At 34.1% G+C, this 22,715-nt stretch overlaps 1 protein-coding gene across 5 annotated transcripts in view; it reads left to right on the forward strand.

The window, feature by feature from the left end:
* The first annotated feature begins 412 nt into the window (after positions 1–412).
* Positions 413–22,715, forward strand: part of WDR17 (WD repeat domain 17) — a 43,771-nt gene continuing 21,468 nt past the window's right edge. For 3 of the 5 annotated variants that reach the window (XM_009642393.1, XM_035897806.1, XM_035897807.1), the window contains exons 1-10: positions 9,877–9,999; positions 11,066–11,249; positions 12,909–13,139; positions 15,971–16,222; positions 16,950–17,072; positions 17,407–17,594; positions 18,837–19,005; positions 20,986–21,077; positions 21,467–21,549; positions 22,443–22,529. In XM_009642393.1, coding sequence (XP_009640688.1) covers positions 9,877–9,999; positions 11,066–11,249; positions 12,909–13,139; positions 15,971–16,222; positions 16,950–17,072; positions 17,407–17,594; positions 18,837–19,005; positions 20,986–21,077; positions 21,467–21,549; positions 22,443–22,529 — 1,532 coding nt within the window. Of the gene's footprint in view, positions 524–9,870; positions 10,000–11,065; positions 11,250–12,908; positions 13,140–15,970; positions 16,223–16,949; positions 17,073–17,406; positions 17,595–18,836; positions 19,006–20,985; positions 21,078–21,466; positions 21,550–22,442; positions 22,530–22,715 lie in introns of those variants that run through there. The other 2 variants (XM_035897805.1, XM_009642392.1) reach the window with 2 other exon arrangements.

A 22,715-nucleotide genomic window follows, 5' to 3' on the forward strand; every position in this document is an offset into this window, starting at 1 on the left:
CTGGAGGTATTTTACATTTCAGTACAAGCTTTTGTGCACTGAAACACATTTCTTGCAGACAGTACACTTGAAAAGAGGGAAAATAATTTTTTAGGAGACAATTGAGTGACTCAAACAGCACCTCATTTTCAGAGCTCAGAAGCACTGTAAAATTGAGCTTGAAGTACTAACCTGCTTTAATTTAAAATACTGGGATATACAATCTAGTAATTGTTTTAGTGGTGATTTCTGTTTTCCAGTTCAGAATCCAACATATATAGCATTTAAATTGCTGCTAAAAGTATTTCAGATTATATATATTTATGAATGTAAAGCTTATTAATGTAGAATCATATCACAGAGTTCAGATCTGATCTTTGGGTAGCTTGTTATAGTTTTGAGTAAATTTTAGCACAGGGCTCACTGTACTCACATGTGTTCAGGTTCTGTATCTTTTATTTCAACTGTGCCTTCTGTCATGGCTTGGATGACTTATATTTCCCACTGGTTTGATGAAGATGATTGGTATGAAGGACAACAACGAGTAAGAATTGTTTAAATTAATATTTTCTCTTTTCCTTCCTTTGTATTTTTATTCTTTAAGCTGCTGTTTATTATATTACTAGTACCAAAAGTAATACTCCCATAGTGGTACCAAGAAGGGATTTTTAGTAGTTTTAATGAGATCTTGAATCATAGATATGCACATCTAAAATGAGTTCTTTGAAAACTAATGTTAATAGCTGCATAAAGATATTGGAAGTTTGGTGACCACCTACTTGCGTTTTTTAGGTTGCATAATTTAATGAGTAGTATTTCTTTAATATGTAATGAGATAGAAATTAAGCATTTAATTTTATTGTATTAGGAGGAATTAATGTACTGTGCGTGGAGTAAACTAAAATAACTATAAGCAGCAATTGAGTAAAACAGAAATATTTGGAAGATATTAAATTCACCTAAGGTCATTTCCAGTTTGTACGTTGGATACCTATATATTTTTATTAGCACTTTTCCAAGGAGGAGGAGTTGTTACTATAGCAACATTTACAAGGTATCTTGGATTTTTTTTTTTAATGCTTATTAACTCTATGCCTTGGGCAAGCTTGATCTACTGCTGCTTTTATAGATTTATGGTGGAAAGTGAATAAGTCACATTTCTTTCACTGTATCAAGCTCCCTTATATAACCATATATTTCAGTAATTTCTGTTTCTTGTTTTGATAGTATGTTTTCGGCTATTGCATCAGAATGCTGGAGATGCTACTGAAACATAAGGGCCAGAAGCTGCTTTAATTGTATTACTGTGTATTATTGGTAATGCCAATTATATGCTCATAAGTATTAAAAACTAGCAGATTTTAATATTTTCCACTGTTCTCGTTTTACATGTGACTCATGATAAGAATGTTTCAGTTGTGGAGTTGTCCTTTAATAGCTGCTCATCAGGGATTCGGGCATGAGATGTGTCAAGAGGTAACTTTATCTGAAATCAGAAGTGTCGTTGCAGTTTGCCAGCAGAAAAGCAACGTTCTGGTGATTGTGGTAGCTCTGGGTTGGAAGATGAGAACAGAATTTGTGCAGAGGGTCTTAGATGCTTTATACTGAGATCATATATGGTTGTATGTATGTTGGATATATGCAGTATCTGGAAACTAGATTTCTGGTACCATAAGACTAACAAATATCCTATGGATTATGGTTTTGTTACCACTGCTATGTATGATGTATTGGATTGATTAGGTATGTAGTTCAACATTCATGGTGATGTGTTATTAGAAATACCAGCACTTCTCCATGTTCTATTTCAAACCCTAGTATTGCTCTTTAGATTATCGTGTTAAAGTTGCACAATAAAGGATATTCTAGTTAAACTGTACAAGTGATGTAGTTGAGACAGTCAAAACCACTCCTTTGTATGAGTTACCCCAAGTTATGATATTTTTGTTAAATTGTTGGCCTTAGGTTTTCTAAGCAGGATATCTATCTTGGATTAATGTAGTTGGGTTTAATTTCAAATAAGCATTTGTTTCTGTAAAATATAGTCTCAGGGTGTGATTTCAAATCCTAACTTTTTCCAAGCTTAAGCCAGACACCCACAACATTTTTAGGACTTCTTCCCTTGTGAAGCCAGAGATACTGTGGCTAAATGAATTCCAGTAGTGATTTGGCTCTTGGTTTATTGTGGAAGTTTAAAATGTTTGTGAACCCTGGTAGAACACTTGTTTGTTTAAAATTATCTTTTAAATAACAGTGTTCTTTTCCTAGTCAGCATCTGGATAACTGAATGCACTCATTTTGAACACTTGCTAGGTTGTCTTAAGAAATGTCATCTGCAAATGCTGGTTGCAACAGTCCAGCAAAAGCTTCTGGTGTTTTTTGAAGAATCTTGCTGAAATTCAAAGTCCTGTCCAAGGCATTCTCTTCTTGCCTCCGGTTAATTTTCTGCTTCTCCAGGAGCCACAGGCAGTCTGTGTACCATGAATTGTATACAAAAGTAGAAAAAACTTTCCTAATTTTTCCAGACAAGTATGCAAATTCTCTGTCTAGACTGCTCAGTGATAAACTAGCAACCAGCCTGACACTTTAACAAGCAGTGGGCTACTTAGGTTAAATCCTGCTGAGGAGTATGAAGGCCTTAGCTTTTGTTTAGAGCAGTATATCATAGAATCACAGAATCGTTTAGGTTGGAAAAGACCTTTAAGATCATCAAGTCCAACCATTAACCTAATCCTGCCATCATCCCACCACAAAACCATGTCCCCAAGAACCACTTCTACCCATCTTTTAAATACCTCCAGGGATGGGGACTCAACCACTTCCCTGGGCAGCCCGTTCCAATGCTTGACAACCCTTTCATTGAAAAAAAAAAAAATGTTTTGATATGCATAAACCTACATAATTATTCTACACAATGACTGTCGTGATTAATGTAGTCAGTCTTTGCTTACCTTTTGCCCAGAAGCAGTTGCTTGAAGTAGTGTGTGTACAATCTCAGTAAGACTATTTAGAGACCTACACTAGTAACTGCAGTTACTAATTGTCCATGTCAAGAACTAAAAAGTCTTTAGCATTTTGTGGTACTCCCTGCAAAGTAGGAAGAATTCTTGCTTAAAGGGAGTAACTCAAATGATACCGAGATATCCGGTTCTTAAGAAATTATAACTGAAATACAATACTGCCATCTATTTCTTTGTTGCTAACCTTTTTTTCCTATGGATCTATTACAATTCATGACAGCTGATCTATGACAATATACATATACATATTGTCAAAGTTTTCATAGTATAAGATTTCTTCTTATCTTCTAATGTGCTTGCTTTTACTTTTGAGGTTCCCCAGATTCAAAAAGTAATAAATACATTTTAATGTAATGGATAGATAGTGCATTTTCTAGATTCTATTCTATGCTAACTTCTTAAATGCTCCTTCCAGAAACATTAAAATTTTTGGAAATTTCATTGCTCTATTTAGTCTTAGTAAATTTAACTTGTCTGTTGGCTGTTAAGTTGCATGTGTACCAGAATATTTCCAATTATCTTTATTTCATGGGTCTGGACATAATAATCAGAATTTAATTTCTTAACATGGCTATATTATGCTTGGTGCTTTCCAGCCCCATTGGAAGAGGGCTAATACTAATTAAGCTTATGGTCTTACATGAGACGCTGTGCTACTGAGGCAGGCACGCTCAGGAAAAAGTTGGTTTCCGACATGTCTTCCAGACATGCTGAAACTTCTTGGTAGATTTGAAGACCTTCATATTCTTAACAAGATAAATTCTTTGTCCATTATCTGGTGTTTCAGACCGGTCCCATTGGATAGGGTAATGAATTTGAAGCTCTCTGGTTCACAGGTCACATTTTCATCTCCAATGGATTTTCCCCCAAAGATGGGTAAACAGGCCCAGTATCTTTAAGGAGACATCACTTTTATATCACTAAAGATCTTTAATTATTGCATTATCACTGACATATTGACAATAATACTGGTACCTGGGGACAATAGTCTGGATGAGTTATAACAGTTTTATATGTCAAACAGGAGTGACAGCAAGCTTTCCACATAAGAAAACATACAAACTTAATCGGAGGATAGCGACAAAGATGTCCTCTGCTTCTGTTCATTCTAACACTCTATTACGTGTAGCTGTTCAGAAACTAGGGGTTTATATATGCAGAAGCATATTGATTAATATAAGGATACTGTATATTCACTTCTGTGTGTATGCTATATTGCATATATACTCATTTGGACAGCTCATACACCGTAAGGACCACAATTGCTAACGGTATAAGCATATGTTATTGGTTATCAATTTATGGACACTTACAACATGCAAGCACATCTCTTGATAATTAAAGGGTGCTAAATGATGGATTTTAAGAGCTGCTATTATTCTGTAAATATCATTGTAGTACAGTCAGGAAATACAACGAGCAATGAAATACACTGAGTAGCTGAAGCAGAGAAAAAGGAGTTAGGTTAAAATTAAAATGGTGCCTGTTAAAAAGCTGCAGTTGCCAGGCTACTGACACTGCCGTTTTGTGTGTGTGGTGTGACACAATGCTCAGTCTTTTCTCCTGCATTGGTAACTGCATTATTTTGTGAACATCAAGGTTTAGTTCCTTCATCTGTCAAGTAGAGTGATTTCATTCTACAACTAGAGCAAGATTTTGCATTTTTGGGAGCAGCAAGGTATTGGAATGAACATGGAAATTCTTAAGTGGTTTACAAAAAATAATACCTTTAAGGTAGGGATTATTAGGCATTTATCTTTGTTATTGATATATAGCCATGTCTATGTATCTGGTCCATTCAGTTGCTATTTTTAAATAATATTAACTCTATGGTGTACAGAATTTCAGCTTAATGTTTTTTTCCCTATATTTAGTAACAAGGAATGACTTAGAATGTTGCTGTTCATTCCAATTGAAAAGAAAGGTTTTTGCTGTCCTCCCTCTTCCCTTCATCTCCTTGGAAACTGTGGGTATCCTTTGATAGCTTTCCCAGTGTGGTATAAGTTTTTTACATACACAGTTTTTTTCAGTGTCCAAAATAATTACTTGTACGTCCATTATTTTGAAATAAAACTCTTTTTTAACAGAGTATGAAAAATCTCCATTGTATAAAAATGCAACATGTGTGAAATCATACATATATCTTTATTCGGTTATACTGCTTTTCCAGTTTTCTGTCATTTTACTCAGGCTGTTCTGATGAATGCTGCTTTCTCCCTTGTACTCTGAATATGTTCAACAGTAATATATAATGTTTGAAAAGATCAGCAGGGAACTCCTTTGATGCATGATACTTACAAGAGAATAACAGTCAGTATGGCACACAATTGTGATTTCTTCTTCTAGATACCATTGTACTCCATTTCAAAGCAAATGCTTCTTAATTACCGTATTTTTTGTAAAACATTATATAACTCATTACAAGGAGCAGGAAGTGTTAACAAGTTTAAAACAGCAAAAATATTAGTAAACACAGTGCAAACATCTTTCTATAATACACCTCGGAATATTTTACATATGTAATTTTTTTACATATAGTTAAATAGGAAAAATCTATATGAAGAATCAAAGTGCAATAATGCTTCTTAAGCATGAATTATTAACTCAGTGAAACAACGATACGTCACAAAGCAGCATTTTTCATCTAAGTGATCTTATTTAGGAGACATTTTCATTTGAATATCAGACTTTAAGAAAAATAGTACATTATCAAAAAATGGTTGTTTTAAATAAACTTGTGAATGAGGCTTCTATTGGTGAATTGCTTAAAAAAAAAAAAAAAACCAAAAGAAAAACCAACCAAAAAACCAACCCCATATTAAAGTTACCTTTTGTCTTTAATGTAAATGTAGAACAAAGAGAAGACAAATGTGTTCTATTTCAAATACAGCACTTAATATGACAAATCCAGTAATGCTTACAGACATACATTTAGAATTAGGTTGAAATAATTTTCTAACCATTTGATGACAACAGTTTTTGTTCATGATTACTCATGAATTCTAATCAAGTGATATATGCATTTGGAAACCATTAAAATACCCTAAACTATGCAGGTGTCCTGATGACATGAAAAAAATACATGAAAGGCTCTTCATTGTTAATCAGCTGCATGGACAACATGGAAATAGTGGCACTAGTAGTGGAACTATCTCCAAACCGGAAGTACTACTCTGATCATGGTAATTGTAAATCCAATGTAGAGGACCTTTTCCTTTTTGTTCTAGATATCAGCACATAGGCTTGGAATCCTCCTTATTCTCAGCCACTTAGAGTAGTATTTTCCTACAGACTAGATTTCATGTAGTGAGGAATAACTTTCCTCTCTCATATCAAGGCAAAAAGGAAGATCTGCTGTATAAATTAACCGGAATTTTTTTAAACAATTCACTGCAGAATCCTACAAGACAAATCTGTTGTTACTCTGAAAGACACATTTGTGGAATTCCGCTTAACCATCTGCAAGAGATCTTAACTTTACATTCAATTTTAACTGTAATCAAACTGCAAATTAAACAACATTGAAAATAGTCTTTTCTTACAGATTAAATTTCATCAAATCAGGAACCTCTTAGTTCCCATATGAGGAGGTAAAAAAAGAGGATCTGTACAAAATGTGACAAATCTGTTATTACTATGAAATAAATATTTGTGCCCTCTTAATGCCTAAAGAGTTGTTAACTTTTAATCAATCTTACGTGCGTTAAACCTACAAACTAAACCTACAATAATCCAATATTGTACATCTAATTCTCTTCTACTTCACCATGCCTTTTTTTAATGTTCTTTATTTGTTTCCTGACACACCTAGTGTTTTAACCATCATTTTCCCTGGAATCAAGAGTAGAAACCAAGAGTTCTGTTTCCAGGTATTATTCTGCATTTTAGTAACTTGTTATGTAATTGACTGGATTACTTTAATTTCAGAAAAAGTGGTTGTTAATGGTGCCAGTTATTTTTAAATTGTGACTTGAAAAAGTGTGTATTGCAGTTCTGAATGCCCCCAATACCAGTATTTCTGAATATATGTGATTGATACTTTAATTGCACAGAAGGGATCTGGAATTTGTAATTTCACTAAGCAGTAAAAGAACACTAAATGGCAAGATCAGAAATTTGCAGCTATTTTTTATCACTTTGTGGTGGTGGTGGTGATGATTCTTTAGACAGTAAGATGAAGTTCTTTCTGTGGGACTCGTGTCACTTGTATCATGAGGTGGATTGCAAATGAACTGCAAGGTGACGGAGTTTACAGAACTGTTCTCTCTAGAATCTATAATTTATTTACTGCAGAAGTCAGAAGAATTGTTGGCAGAGATAGAAAGGAAATTCAATAGCCAAAGCACTAGTCTGCAGCAGGGGTGTAGCATGTAACATTTTTCTGTATATTTCTCTTCTGTTGCTGTACAGTCTCCTTCACCAAAATTTTCAAAGGTTAAATGTGGCTGTCTCATTTTCTTTGGGCATTGGGAACTCAGTCAGAACCTTTAATCGCTATAACTACTGTCAGTGATATCTTTGAGATGGTTAGTGCCAAATGTTCAGTCTGTTCCTGATTCTCTGCTAAAGAAGCACCCAAAATAAGTCTTTCATATTTTTTTTTTTCTTTCACACTTTCCAAAGTGAAGGAGACTTATAATCTCATGGAGGTTGCTTCTTATATTTATTCATTAATATTTATCTGCCAAGTAGATACCCCAAGCACATAAGAAAAATAAAAGATAAAGTTGATCATTTAGCTTCATTTTCATCCCTTGTATATATTCAGTAAAATGAAATTTTGTTAATATTTATATAATAAGCTTTTTGTCGATATTGACGGATAGGTTCCCTTGAGTACTATAGGTTGCTATTACCATACTTGTGCAAAGTTTTTTCTAAATGTGCCTTAATACCAATGTCATTCAGAAAAACATTTCCCCCTCCATACAGTTGACATGAAGTAGGTGGGAAGTGATCTGCAGACAATGTATCTCCCCTACAGCTGTTGCACAGCAATGCATTGCATAACAACCCTTGCACTTAATCAACAGTTGTTCCCTCAAAATACTTAATCACGTTTGAAGTCTCCTTTTTTTCTTTTTAATTCCCTTTCTTTTGTGGGGATTGCAAATGTACCTGGCACTTAGTAAATTGAACATAAGTCTCTGTGTCTTTAACATTAGTCTTAGCTCTTTGACCTAAAGATACAGCCCTCCGTGCTCCCATGTAATGTTTTTCCACATAATGCCCCTCAGTCCATTAATCTAGCCACAGTATAAACGTGTCTTTAAATGAGACATTCTATAATGTAGTTGGAGGAGTAAATCTTTACATCTGGACCTTACCTTAGCCCATGCTGAAGCACTCTGGTGTGGTGAAACTCGGCAGAATTGTCCTTCACCAATCTGCACAAGATTCTTTTCTGCAGGAGCTCTCACTGACTCAAGTACTGTTTCCTGTATTAGGATTCTGCTGCTAGCCTGGCTGAAGTCATATGTATGAAGAAGTTTCAGCTGTGGGTTATCTAAATATCCTGTGTGTGGGTAGTACTTTCAGTTGTGCTGATGGAGCCTCCCTTGGGTTAATTTAACTTCGGTGCAGAAGTCGCGAATCCTTTTTACAACTGTTTGGACCATGTTCTGCCATTTGCATCACCACACTGTTGCAGGCTGTGATTCACCTAGTCATCCTTGTCAACCTCAGTTGCAGATATTTGGCTGCTGGAGCCTTCTATAGTGGTGGTAAAGCCACAGTTATTTCTGCAGGTTCATGGAGCAGGCATTTCAATAGTTAACAATTGGCTTGAACCTGGGAGATTTGTATCACATGAAGACTGGTATATAAGTGAATTCAGAGATTCTGTAAAAACTGATGGTGTTTCCTACTTGTCTGCTGTAATTAAATGAAACAAGGCTCCTTTTGAATGTTTTCTTAAATCGTAGAATTGCAGAATGGTTGAGATTGGAAGGGATCTCTGGAGGTCATCTTGTACAACCCGCCCAGAAATTAAGTTTTAACAGTACTTTTGCAAATGTGTGCATTCTTGGTTGTAGCAGAGTATGTAAATGGATCATAGAAAAATCGCCAGGCTCGTGCTCTGAGTAACATTGTGACATTATCATGAATCAGATATGGGTTAGGTGGATAATTGGTCTGGTGCAGCAAAGCATTTCTTGTGTTTTTATGTTGAAGTCAGTTGCTTCTTTCTGAGCAGAGTTAGTAGTCTGAGGCTTACTTTGGACAGTGAAGGCATAGTTTGCTATACACTAATGCAGTAATATTACACTAAGCTTTGCTTTTTATTTTCCACAGTTTACTTCAACTTTTTTCTTTAACCAGTAATTATTAAGAAAATTTAGAAAGTTTCTCCAAAAAGCATTATGGTAATAAGTAATGCATAGTTGTTCTATGCAAGTGGTTTGAAGTCCTTTTTAGACATGTTGCTTAACTTACTTAAAACAAAAATATTAGCATATGGTTTATTTTGTCCATCTGTCTTTGTGGAGGATGAAGGGAAGGAGGGCATTACACTGTAATAAAGTGTTGAACCAGACTGCAGAAGAAAATGAAAGTCATGAAGAACAGCTTCAGCTAGTACAAATCAAGAACTATTCAAGTTTTCATGTGCTGTCCCCCTCCTTTTTTTTTTCTCCCAAATGGATTCCTGTGAATGGTATTAAAATCCCTTTCTTGTGTAGCACTGATGCATATGAACATCTGCTTAGCTTTATTTCAGATACATTCATTTGTACCTCATAAACACAAGATGTTGCTCTTAAAACATAAAAGCTAGCTATATTTTTAAGGTATATATGTATATGTTATTTATGGGAACAAAAATGTATTATTCTGTCATCTTGTTGTAGTCTAATGAATTCCTGTTTTAAAGGCAAAAATGTCACAGGTTAAACAAGTGGGACTTTTGGCTGCTGGATGTCAGCCATGGAACAAGGATGTATGTGCTGCTAGCGGGGACAGATTTGCCTACTGTGCTACCCTTGCTATTTATATCTATCAGGTAAGATTATTTTTATTTAACAGACTATATACATTTTTGCATTGTTGTCTATCTCGCTTTGAATCCTTTCAATAAATGTTTCTACAATGCTTTTGGAAGTATGATTGTGAGATGTCTGTGTAAAGCTCATTGTTCCATTCCAGATACCCCTTCCAAATTGTTTTTTTTCTCCTTGTTACAGCTAATGCGGAAGACTGATATAAACTTTCTATTTGAAGTTGTATGTGTAAAGAATTATTCTTAAAAGACAGGCTCTCAATCCAGCAAACACTTGAGATGAATGAAGTGCAATGATAAAAGAGTGGATTCTGAGAGAGAAATGAAGCAATTCCATGTTTTCATTTGAAGCTGTAGTGTAATAGTAGTCTTTTGAAGTAGTTTAATCCACTCTGCAAAGTTGTGGATTCAGTGGTCCACTTTTCTTTGGTTTGGAACAAGTTATTACTTTCTTCATTTCTGAACTGCTCAGCACCGTGGTCTTCTGAAGTTCACAGTTAACATACATCAACATGTAACAAAAAAGTAGAAATGCTGTGATGTGGAATTTTCAGACTGAGAAATAGGTCAGGAAATAAAGGATATGCTTATTTTAACTTGATGAGTTATACCGCTAGTAGGATTAAAATAAAATGTACTGTGTCAGGTTTGGGCATTTGATTTTTTTTTTTTTTTTTTTTTTTTTTTTAGTTGTCCTAAGTGTAAGAAATGAGAACGATTTCAAACTCATTTTCATATTCTGTCCTGTGTAACCCCTTGCAGATTACTAAATTATTGTTACCATGCCTGTAAATAAAGCATTTTGGAATTGTATGATAGTTTATAAGTGAAAAGAGGATAAACTATGTTAATAGTGGTTGGGCTAATTGAATATTTGGCAACTTTTCTGTCCAAGTCAAATGTATGAGAATTTAATTTATTGAGATGTCAGGTACTGACAGTTGTTAAATCCACTATAAATTAATCTGTATAGTCTAATACTGTTATATGAACTGTTCTCCAACCCAACAGTACTTAAAGTGAGTTTGCAAAATACATATTTCTAAAATGAATTTTACTTTTTATTTAGCTGGATCACCGATACAATGAATTCAAGCTCCGGGCAATTATGTCTGAGCATAAGAAGACAATCACAGCCATATCTTGGTGTCCCCACAATCCTGACATGTTTGCAAGTGCCAGTGCAGATAGCTTAGTGATCATTTGGAATGTGACTGAACAGAAAGTGGTGGCCAAGCTGGACAATACAAAAGGTATTTCAGACATGGAGATCTATTTGATCCATATAGCTTTCTCATCTGCAGATATCAGAAATACTTGATATAGAGTAAATTCGAAGCAGTTGGTAGGCCAGAGGTTTAATGATAGCATAATGCAATATTCTTGTCAGATTTGTTGTAGTTCATTTTAGAAAATAATTATAGTGTGTTCGAGTAAATTGCTCTGAACCATCTATTAATTGCTAAACAAAGAGGTTATTCTTTTTCTAAAGTACTTGACCAGTTCAGGAGTTTACTTTGTCAGTGAATTTGAAAACCAGTTTTTGTTTAATTACCCTAACACTTGTCTACCTGCATCTTCTCTCAGGACTTGAAATTGCTAATTTGGAGATTGTAATAGAAATCTACGGGGCTAAAAATCTGTGTCTATCGCCTTTCCCTCACCAGTTCTGATTCCCTTCAGTCAAAACCAGTACCTATATTTCTGTTCTTACAGTCAATCTCTATCAGGTGTCCTTGACTCCTACGTTTGCATTCTTAGAAAATAAGTGCAATCCAAGAATAGTCAGCATCTTGAGATCTTCTAAGACATTTCGGGACCCCCTACTCTGTTCTTTCCAGAGCACTTAGGATACCTCTGAAAGTCTTGAACATCTTGCATTTCCTGCAAAAGGAATAAGTAGGAAAAAACTGATTTGATCTATTCTGAAAGGAATATTGTATCAGATTATGCATTAATATAAAAACTGATACTTGTTTTTCAATACATTGTTTGTTTAAAAATCTACTTCAGCCAATGACTACATGTGAAAGAAGTGTTGTTATTTTAAACTTTTTAAAAACTAATTTACTTTTAGGATAATATGTTTAAACCTCCTATTAATGCTGCTTTTACTCTCTCTGACGCTACCATGTTAAAGTGTCTAAATACAGTTTTTAATTTTCAGCTTGAGGAGTTTGTCTTACTGACATTTATTCCTTCAGATAAACATTATTAAATTATGAGGATAATGAGGGTTGGCGATGTTAACCTCAAAACAATTTGACTTGATGATCTTAAAGGTCTCTTCCAACCTAAACGACACTCTGATTCTATGAAAATCCTTAAATTGGAATGTCTACAGTCAGGTGTTGGGCAACTGAATTAAAACTGTCATATAACCAGAAGGAAGTTACCAAGCGTTCCCTTTGATTACAGAGCTAGCTTTCCAAGTTTTTCACAAATATCTGCCTCTGTTAAATTTGTCTTTAAATTTCATTGTGTTTTGCAAAAATAGACATTTTAAATTTTTCAGTATTTTACCACCTTAGTAGCAAATAGTTTACAGTAAAACATAATGGTGAATGGAATTGTGAATGAATGAAAGTATTGTTGAGAGGATCAGGGTTATCCTCTTTTATATGTGTGATTTTCTTTGGTACTAATGAAGCACAGGTATCATAAAATACAGCCCATCGAAGTAGTATTAAAATAATTTGGGGAATAATTCTACTTCCTGCCTATGGATATGTATAGTTTACTTTTACATCATAAGATGTTCACACAGTTGCCTAAATTTCAGTCTAATAATTTTTATGTAGAATTATTTCTACAGCTTTTCAGGACAATTGCTGATACTGGGTCAAGCAGTAAAGCAGTAATACACTGAGTTTCATATCCTGGTTCTTATAAGGTTTCCCTGTATGTTTCAGGAATTCCTGCGTCACTTGGCTGGTGCTGGAATGCAGGTGATGCAGTTGCATTTGTGTCCCACAGAGGTCCATTGTACATTTGGACTATCTCAGGACCTGACAGCGGGGTAACTGCACATAGAGAAGCACATAGTTTCTTATCCGATATCAGTCTGTTCAGATGGCATCCAAAGAAAAAAGGAAAAGTAGTCTTTGGACATACTGATGGAAGCCTGTCTATTTTTCAACCAGGTAAAAACTGATATGGTAAAATATTTATATATAATGTATCCCTTATTTTTCTTCTGTATATGTGTGCAATTGTAATATTTTCATTTAGGTTTTATAATGTATGTACATATATAAAACTTGTTCTTACTTCATAGTATTTCTACTCCTTTCATATCACAAAAATATGTTTTCTTAGGTAAAGAGCACAGAGGATTTTCTTTGTGTCTTCTCCCTTTTGTGACCAAGATAATATTGCAATTTTCAACTTACAGTAAACTTCTTGTTTTTAGAGAATGAGAACAGCCATGATCTTCTACTGATCTTTCCAGCAAGTTTGTTCTTCTGAATGGACTGACTTGAATCTTTCACTGACTCCCTTACTTTGCTTGTCATTTGTTCTAGAGTCTCTGTTTCATATTCTAGAGTCTCCTACATTTTTTATAGGTAGAAACTCATGTCACACTTCATATTATCTTTGTGATTCTGTTATAGGAAAGAGTATATGGGAAAATATTTATCTCTTTATGTCTGAAAACCAGCAAGCGCATTTGTGCATACTTTATAAATAGTCCAGTACTCTGCTAATGAAAGTGTCTTGTTGATAAGCTCATTTGAAGCTAAAATTTAGCTCTCTTCCATAAATAGTTTTCTACAAAACCAGATATCTGTATTAGGTGGACCATTTCAATTTCTTTTTTTTTTCTGGCTACTTCTTTTTCCTCCAGTAAAAACTGATTTTTCAACTTTTTGAGAAAAATTGTTCTTTAAATACTGTGTTAATTTTAGATAGTATTGTGTTCCAAAAGCCATGCAAAATTTACTTTCAAAATTTTTTGCCTTGAGATTGAATTTCAGCCCTCACCTACCTCGTGCCAGAATGTGTAGAATTACTTGTTATTGAACCAGAACTTAGTTTATCACCAAGTGAAATCAATAAAAAAAAAAAAAAAAAAAATCCTGTTCCTTACTTTGAAAGGTTTCAGTCCTTTTGTAGGATATCCGACAAAACACTTCCTTGAGAGAACCTGAACATCCACAAGTTCCTGTTAATTGCTTGAAAGTTCAGTGTGATTGACTGGTTGAAGGCTCTAGCCTTTCTGTTTAAGTGTGAGTCACTGCCACATAATTAGCAGACTACACAGCTTTTTTTTTTTTTTTTTTTCCATTATTGTTATCTACTTAGGTTTTTCTGTCCTGGCTGTATGTTCTTTTAATTAACTCCAGACTATCCATTAATATAGCAGAGTAATTAGTGTGAAGAAAAAATATGCAAGGATTTAAGATTAGTACCCTCTCTTTAAAGAAATACAGTGCAGTCATGTAGAGCCAAACATTCTGTACTAGTTTACCTTTCATTTGTTCTCAAAATAAGCACAGCTTACTTAAATAACCTGTGACTCAGTTGCATGATTCACAGTGCTGATGTAGTCTTTTAACAGAATAAAATTTAACAGTTAGGGTTTCCATAAGCTTTGCTTCGGGATTCTTTTGTGAACCACAGGTAAAACTAAATAGCTCCTAGACATCCGTACTCCCCCACCAGCTGATTGGGCTTTCTTGGGACTGAAGTGTTTGAATATGGCTGGCTTTGTTCACTCGAGGACTTTTTGCCTTTAGTTCTTTTAAAGCTAGCTGAAAAATGACAATTCTGCTTTGTTGTCAGTTCTTGGGTTTCATTTGAATGTTGATTTTCATTCAACAAAAAATCTGAACTGCAGTGTAACCAGGGGACATTGTTAAAGAAGGCAGGAATCCCAAACTTTTTGGCAAATTTAAAACAGTTATCTGATGATATTTCTGATGTTATTTCTGGTGCTTCAAAAGAGACAACTGTACCTTTCCAGTTGTCTTGTATACAAACATAAATGGAATGGACAAATCAGCTTATGCTATTAATTGTTGTGTAGTCTTAAATTATTTCCCCTATTTCTGGTAATTGATTTATAAAGTTACCTGAGACAAAATGTGCACTAACAGCATTTTCCCTAAAAATCATAATGAGAGTTATTTTAATATTCAGAATGTTCCCCAGGGAACAAAAACTTTTCAGCATTTTTCTTCTTAAGTATCAGAATGAGCTTTGTTCTACATTGTTCATTAAGGAATATAGGTAGATCTTGGCTTTTATCATAATATGACAAATTAATTGCATTCTTCATTATCAAAATTGAAAATTAGATTAAAAACGGAGTAATGGAAGCTGTCAATTCATTATTTCTAGAAAAGAGGTGCAAAATTAATATTTTTTTTTCATACAAGATCACAACTTAAAAAATACAGATCTATGTTGTTAATTATTCATTTATTATTATTATTCATACCTTATAAAACTAAGAATCAGTTCTCCATAAAAACAAAAAGTGGGAAATGAACATGATGTTAAAAATTGTGGTTCTCCATAGTATGGATTATCAAGTGAAACATGTCTGCTGTTGTGCATGAACACTTTTTTGATTGCTACAATTTTTTTTCTAGTTCATACTGCTTTTATTTTGCTTGCATTTCCTGTGGTATGCAGATTTACTTAAGTAACTTGTACTTTAGCCTGTGCTGCAGGCCTTTACTCATGGAAATTGTTAGGACGGTGTATATGATTTAATATACTTTCTTTAGTATAAAATTATGTTAGTAAACCTGACAGCTGTTTCTATTTTCTGCTGTATTAAAAAGAAATTTAGATTTTTAAGTCAAATACTGCAAAAACAGCTTCATTGATTTCACTGGTGCAGACAGTAGAGCAGGCTACTAAAAATTTCAGGGAGAGACAAAAATTAGGTTTGAAAACCTTGTAACTAGTGAAGGGATATACTTGATTTCATTTTTAAATAAACTGCTTTCTTGTGCTCTAAAAGGTTCTAAAAATCAGAAACATGTCTTAAGACCAGAGTCTCTTGAAGGAACAGATGAAGAGGATCCAATCACAGCACTGGAGTGGGACCCTTTATCAACAGACTACCTTCTTGTTGCTAATTTACATAATGGTATTCGACTAGTTGATTCTGAATCTCTGTCCTGCATCACAACTTTTAATTTTCCCAGTGCGGCGGCATCTGTTCAGTGTTTAGCCTGGGTTTCTAGTGCACCTGGAATGTTTATAACTGGAGGTAAGCCTTTTATTTTCTGATTTATACAAAGGTAATAAACATAGGACTGAGTCTTCAAAACTGATACTTCAAGTCTGATCTTTCTGTTTAACACTTCTACAAATAAAAGCATATATGCATTGTAAAAAAAAAAAGAACAACCCATAAAACTGTGGAAAAGAACAGAAAACTACACTGAGCAGTTTTTCCTTTGTGTTTGTTGGGTACGTAAACAATTGACTTTAAACTGTTTTTTAGACTAAATAGTATTTTCCTCACACTTGAGCGACAAATATGAGAGTTAATTTGGAAATAGGAATAAAAATGCTGTGTACTGGTGGATGTCACTTCTTGCTCCCCTGCTTTTCTTTATTTTTAGAAGGATTTAAAAAAAAAAAGAATCCACTTCTTTCTTCTTTTCTACACCATAGATGTTAGTGCTTATGGTGATGTCCTAAGGAATAAGGGAAGTGAGACTGTGAGAATATTTTATGATGAGAGAGATTCCATAGAGTTTATTTACTGAATTTTAAATAACTAATGCTAATTATTATTGTTAACAGTGATATTACTATGAAGATGACAGTGCCTGCTCATAAAATTTTTCTTAGGATTCTAAGTTTAATTCAGTGTTGTATTTTTGCTTAAATCAGTCCTTACACTGCATACCTCTGTGTACAGCAAAAAAGAGGATAATAAATTAAAAAAAATGGTTTTGTATGGTTTTTTGTTTTTTTTTTAACCTCAGATTCTCAGGTTGGCGTGTTACGTATTTGGAATGTTTCACGTACAACACCTATAGATAATTTTAAGTTGAAGAAAACTGGTTTCCATGGTTTGCATGTGCTAAGTTCTCCTCCAAAGAAAAAGTGTAAGTGTAAATTTTATTGCTGTGCATTGAAATGTCTGCAAGTTAGGAAAATCTTATTTGTGAATCTTGCTATATCAAGAGTACTATGTCAGAACTCTGTAATTTTTAATTAAGCAAAGTACCCTCTGGTGCCAAGGAACCAGACAAATGTGTGAAGGATCAAGCACTTTATAAAGTCCTTTAGTACACCAGGCTTCATGCAGGAATTCTTCATTTCTTTTGTTTTTAATCTCATTGGAATACAAAGAATTTTACTCTTTATAATTGCTAATTATTAAATGAAAAAATAAAAAATAATCTTACCTGTTTATATCTTTTGCTTTATTTTATTAAGCATGTTCATCACAGTATCCTACTAAAAATCACCATACATCCTCAACAAGTGAGGCTGTTCCTCCTCCAACTTTAAGCCAAAACCAAGCATTTTCTCTTCCTCCTGGTCATGCTGTCTGTTGCTTTATGGATGGTGGAGTGGGACTTTATGACATGGGAGCCAAAAAGTGGGATTTCCTTAGAGATTTGGTATGTTTCATTTCTGTCTTTGGAATGCGAGTTTACTTGGCTTATACACTTTCTTCTAACAGCAAAAAACTGAGAATGAAGTCTTCACAGCAATGTAAAACAGATTCCATCATTTGAAAAAGTCTAAATTTCTAAGAAACAAAATTACAATTCTGAAGTTGAAAGTAATTTTTTATTGCAAAAGGCTGAATCCTGTTGGAAGTATTCTGGCAGTTTTCATCCAGAAATAAAGATTTAAGGGCTTGAGGGTTTTTTTTTTTAACTGAAATTTTAATTTGATGGCCTTCTCAGAAATATTATCTGGAGGGTTTTCTATAATCGAGAATAAAAGTTCTAGTCAAATCAGAGAGAAAAACTTGTGCAACTCAGATAGTGAGGTCCTTCAGTTTAAAATGACAAAGACTGAACTATTAAATCTTTTTTGAAGCAGAAATTCAGAACTGGGTTTATCACATATTAGGTGAGCCTGTTCTTCACTCAGCCTTTGGTTATTCTTGAGGATTTTCTCTTTTCCACTTTCCCTGTTCCCTTTTAATTGGAAAAACTTGAATAATTTTCAGCTCTACTCCCACACGTGTTTGAATAGAGTCTGCTGGTTGCTGTTCTCTGTCCATTTTTAATGGGTTGGGTCCTGTGAAGGAACTGAGGCTTAAAAAAATTCTTACATATAATCTGTTTCATGTATGTGTCAAGTTGAATTCTATAAATGCATGTCTTGGAAAAAAGCAATTGAATGAAACGAAATTCTAATGGTTTGATGTTTAAGCTGCAATAGAGCATAGACTGTATTTAGAATATAGAAAACTCAGTGGAATACTAGAAAACTTGTAGAACACGATCAACATATAAAGCTTCAGTTTTTCAGTCAGATACTTTTTACCTAAAGAGCAAAATTATTTCTGTTCTAAATAATTTTTTTTTTCTTGGGTTTTTTTTAGCTTAACTTTTTAAAATTCTGTTTTTTAGCAACTTGGTTCCAATGGCAAATGCTAACAAGTCCCTGGCATTGCATCACCCTGTTGTTTCAGGGCAGAATTTTTCTGTCTTTAATAATGATCTATGAAGGGGAGGAGTGTTACAGTCCAAGCTATTTTACACCTTTTGATTGATGAACCAGTTTTTTTGGAACTCATAATTGAGCTGCCAGGTTATAATACAGTGTATTTTAGAATTTGATCTAGAGTTGGATTTCTGAAAAAAATCAAATTAATAAAAATGGATTAAATATTTGTTTCATTTAAGGGACATGTTGAGACCATCTTTGATTGCAAATTCAAACCTGATAACCCTGATCTTCTTGCTACAGCTTCATTTGATGGCACAATAAAAGTTTGGGACATAAATACTTTAACAGCAGTTTACACATCTCCTGGTAATGAGGGGGTTATTTATTCCCTTTCTTGGGCTCCAGGTAAGAATATGTTGCTTTAGGTCTAAACGTTCTTTGAATTAGCATTGACTAGTAGCAAGTTGTATTTTAAAAGTATTAGTTTTAGATAGAAGGTTATCTTAAAAGGTTTAAACATAACAACTATTATCTGTGAAACCTGTAGAATTCAATGCTTCAGACCTTGTTGAGGCTTACCCTTATGAGGAATAATCTCAGTATTTCATACTGAATCAGAATGGAGGGGGTAAAATCTCCAGAGCCTTTCTAGTATTATGTTATACGGAGGATGAAAAGGCTTTCTTTGCATGGGAAGCAGCTGATTAAAGGAATTCAGATTCTTTTTGTGCTGAAAGAGTGGAACATATGTGTTTTAGTTCTTTCTCTTCCTGCTTTGTCTAGGATTCTAATCGCTGCTTTTACTTTATTAGAATAGGGAGTACCTTTTCTGCAAAGCAACTGCTTTTTCTTAGAGAATTCACTGAAGTCAGTGGGTAATTTTCTTCTCAAAACTGTTCTGCAGCCCATTTAGGTGAAGCTGGGAGTACATTTCTGTTACTAATGTCAACAGATGATTGGTGGGCTTTCTTGTTGCGTTTAAGTCTTTGGAGAGCAGATGCATTTTTAAAAAAACTCAGCTCACTGCCTTTTTCTTCTAGGCTTTTAACCTCTAAGAAATAATAACTGACAGGAAAAAGATATTGTGATGGGAGGCTTAATGTAGTTTGCATATGTGAAATGAATTTGCACTTTTTTCATTTCAGAGAGTCTCTTGCACCTTGTTGCTCCTCACAGATAATTTGTCTTGCTATATTGAAATTGTGGCAATGAAATACGGTGTTTTCATCTGTGGTGTTTTATTTTGAAATTTAAATTCAGTTTGTAGTAGTATCTCACCTTGAGAGAATAGTTTGTTCACTGGGGGTGGTGCTTTTCAAGTCTTGTATTCTCATTTTTCTTTTTTTAAAACAGTAAATATAAGCCAATTGGAAGCATGTACTTCAACTGCAATTCCTCACCATCCTTTCCAAAATTTCTTGTCCAACCCAGACAGAACTTTTTCTCCTTCTTTCACATCCCTTACTCCTAGAGAGTTCATCTCCACCTTGTGCTATCATTTATCTTCATTTCTAATACACAATCCAATGCATGCCACTATTTTTATTTGGTGTCAAAAGACCTTTGAACATAGTTGATTACTCTTCCCCCCACCATCATTCTCCTACCTGAATCTCTTTCCATCTTCTTTATGTACCTTTCTAGACTCCTCCTACATTGATTGCCTTTTCCACCTCTGAAGCGTGGTATAAAATAACAAGCAAAACTTATACATAAATGTGCCGTATAGCTATTTAGGAAAAATATGACTATATCAGGATAGAGAGTCACTATGTTGAGGAGAATTTGGCAACTTTTGGATTAGGCCTGAATTCAGTTTTCAGGTTCTCATAATGGAGTCATATATTCAGATTTTCCACCCTGTAGAGTGTGGTTACAGATTCAAGTACATTCTTGATTGTCTTAGGTGCTGCAGTGGCACAAGATTAAAAAACCAAAGTACTGGTATATGTTCGGTCTCATTCTTTCTGATTTGTCTTAGTACTTAGGGAACTTTAAAAGAAAATGCTCCAGTTGCTGCAACTTTAAGCTTGAAATGTTGGGATTGTATCTCTCTCTCAGTTTGAGTCATGCATCACAAACATTATTTTCTTGTCACCTTAACTGCAAGACTTTCAGCAGGCACTTAGAATACTTTTTGCAACAATACAACTTTTATTTTGCCCTTTCCTCAAAATAGGAATGTAGAAAAGCAGGTCAAGTTTTTGTTGAAATTGATATTTGTAACTTGGTATCAAATGCTGGCCTTAAACTATGAAAAACTCTTGTTTATGTGCCATTGATATCTTCTATTTATTACATTTCTTGAATTTAAAGTAGAAACATTAGTCAAACATGATTGCAATCTTTTTTATTGTGAGATCTTACAAATATCTTTCTCCGAAGGAGATCTGAACTGCATAGCAGGTGCAACATCCAGAAACGGTGGCTTCATCTGGGATGTCCCAAAAGGCAAAATGATAACCAGATTCAGTGAGGTAAGATGAGATTACATCTTTTTTTTGTCTACATGAAATTTAAGTTAGTCATTCCCTCTTGTGTCAATACATTAAGATGGGTCAAAATTCATATTTTTTTAAAAGGTGCTATAATATAAAAATCTTTAGAAAGAATTATGTATGTGCCAGTTTATCTCCGAGAGTATGGCAGTTTTGCTGTCTCTCTCTTCAGTCCCAATTTTTTGGACTTGGATTCTCAAATGTTCCAGCTATACTGGGGACTCATTACAATGTGTTTTTGTACAGTATACTTTACTGGGAGAAAAGGGCTGAAGCCCATAGGAGAATAAAATAAAAAGATGAGTCAATAGATGAGAGAAAAAGGGGTGAATTATTTCTTATTGATAGGTATTTTGCATTTTTTGAAGCATGGAAAGAATGGAATCTTCTGCATTGCCTGGAGTCATAAAGATTCCAAAAGAATAGCAACCTGCAGCGGTGATGGATTTTGGTGAGTGTTATTGGAAGAAAAAAAAAAAAATTGCTAAATGCACTTCTCAAGTCAGTAAACTTTGACAGTACTATCAGTGACTAATTTTAAAACTATTCTTATACAGATTAATATAATCTCCTGTACTTGTTAGGATATATTTTTCATGACTTTAAGAAAAAAAATAAAGGCAATTTTGCAAAAGGAGTAGTGTCTAAGACACTCTGATAGTGAAACTGAATATTGATTTTTATTTAGCCAAGAATATTCTTCTAGGCTTCTTATCTGTAGATATGGAGGACACTTTTCAAAAGCTATCCCACCTTTCTTGTCTTCATTTCTAATTTTTTTTTTAAGTTTTTTATTTCAAGGACTAGGAATCACTGTTTTAGAACAAAGTAATTGCAGTTATACTATTACAAGAGTATAATAGTTTATTTGTAAAAACTTGCAAATGCCTACTGAAAACAATTTTGCATGTATTGTATTTCAGTACATTTTAAAATCCTTGTTCATTCTTTCCTTTGCCACCCATGTTATTTCAGCTCAAACATAAGAACATGAATTTCAGAAAACAATCAACTTTTTCTTTTTTTTTTTTTTTTTTTTTTTTAATCCCTGGATATCTATTTGTACCTTAAAGCCATAGCTACAACTTAGATTTTGGGCAGTGAGGATCCTTTCAGGGAGGGCACTACAGTGGACATCTTTACAGCCCCTCTGAAGGAACATGGACTCTGATGTTTTGTTGGGAAATATAGTTAGCCTTGAAATTGAGGGGCTGTAAAAATAAAGATTTCTCATATTCTTTCTGTATACTTTTTTGCTATCTGTCTTATTTGCACAGAATCAAACTTGACTCTTAGCCTATTCAGAATGCTTTTTTCCTCATATTACACTGTAATTGGTTTCAGTATTATTCGAACCATTGATGGCAAGGTTCTTCACAAGTACAAACATCCAGCTGCAGTGTTTGGCTGTGATTGGAGTCAAAACAACAAGTAAGTGAAAATTATCCTGAAGAATTGATAATATTTACTATTTAAATTGATTGCCAATAAAGTAACAAAAAGTTATTTAGAATGTGATATTTACTGTGATATTAGAGCACTGAAATTGTTTCTCTTCCACAGTGGGATATGTCTGTAGCAGCTTTATATTCCCAGTAGTGTATTTCACTGCCCGGC

This window comes from Egretta garzetta, unplaced genomic scaffold, assembly GCF_000687185.1.
Source record: "Egretta garzetta isolate BGI_Z169 unplaced genomic scaffold, ASM68718v1 scaffold46, whole genome shotgun sequence".
Taxonomy (NCBI): domain Eukaryota; kingdom Metazoa; phylum Chordata; class Aves; order Pelecaniformes; family Ardeidae; genus Egretta; species Egretta garzetta.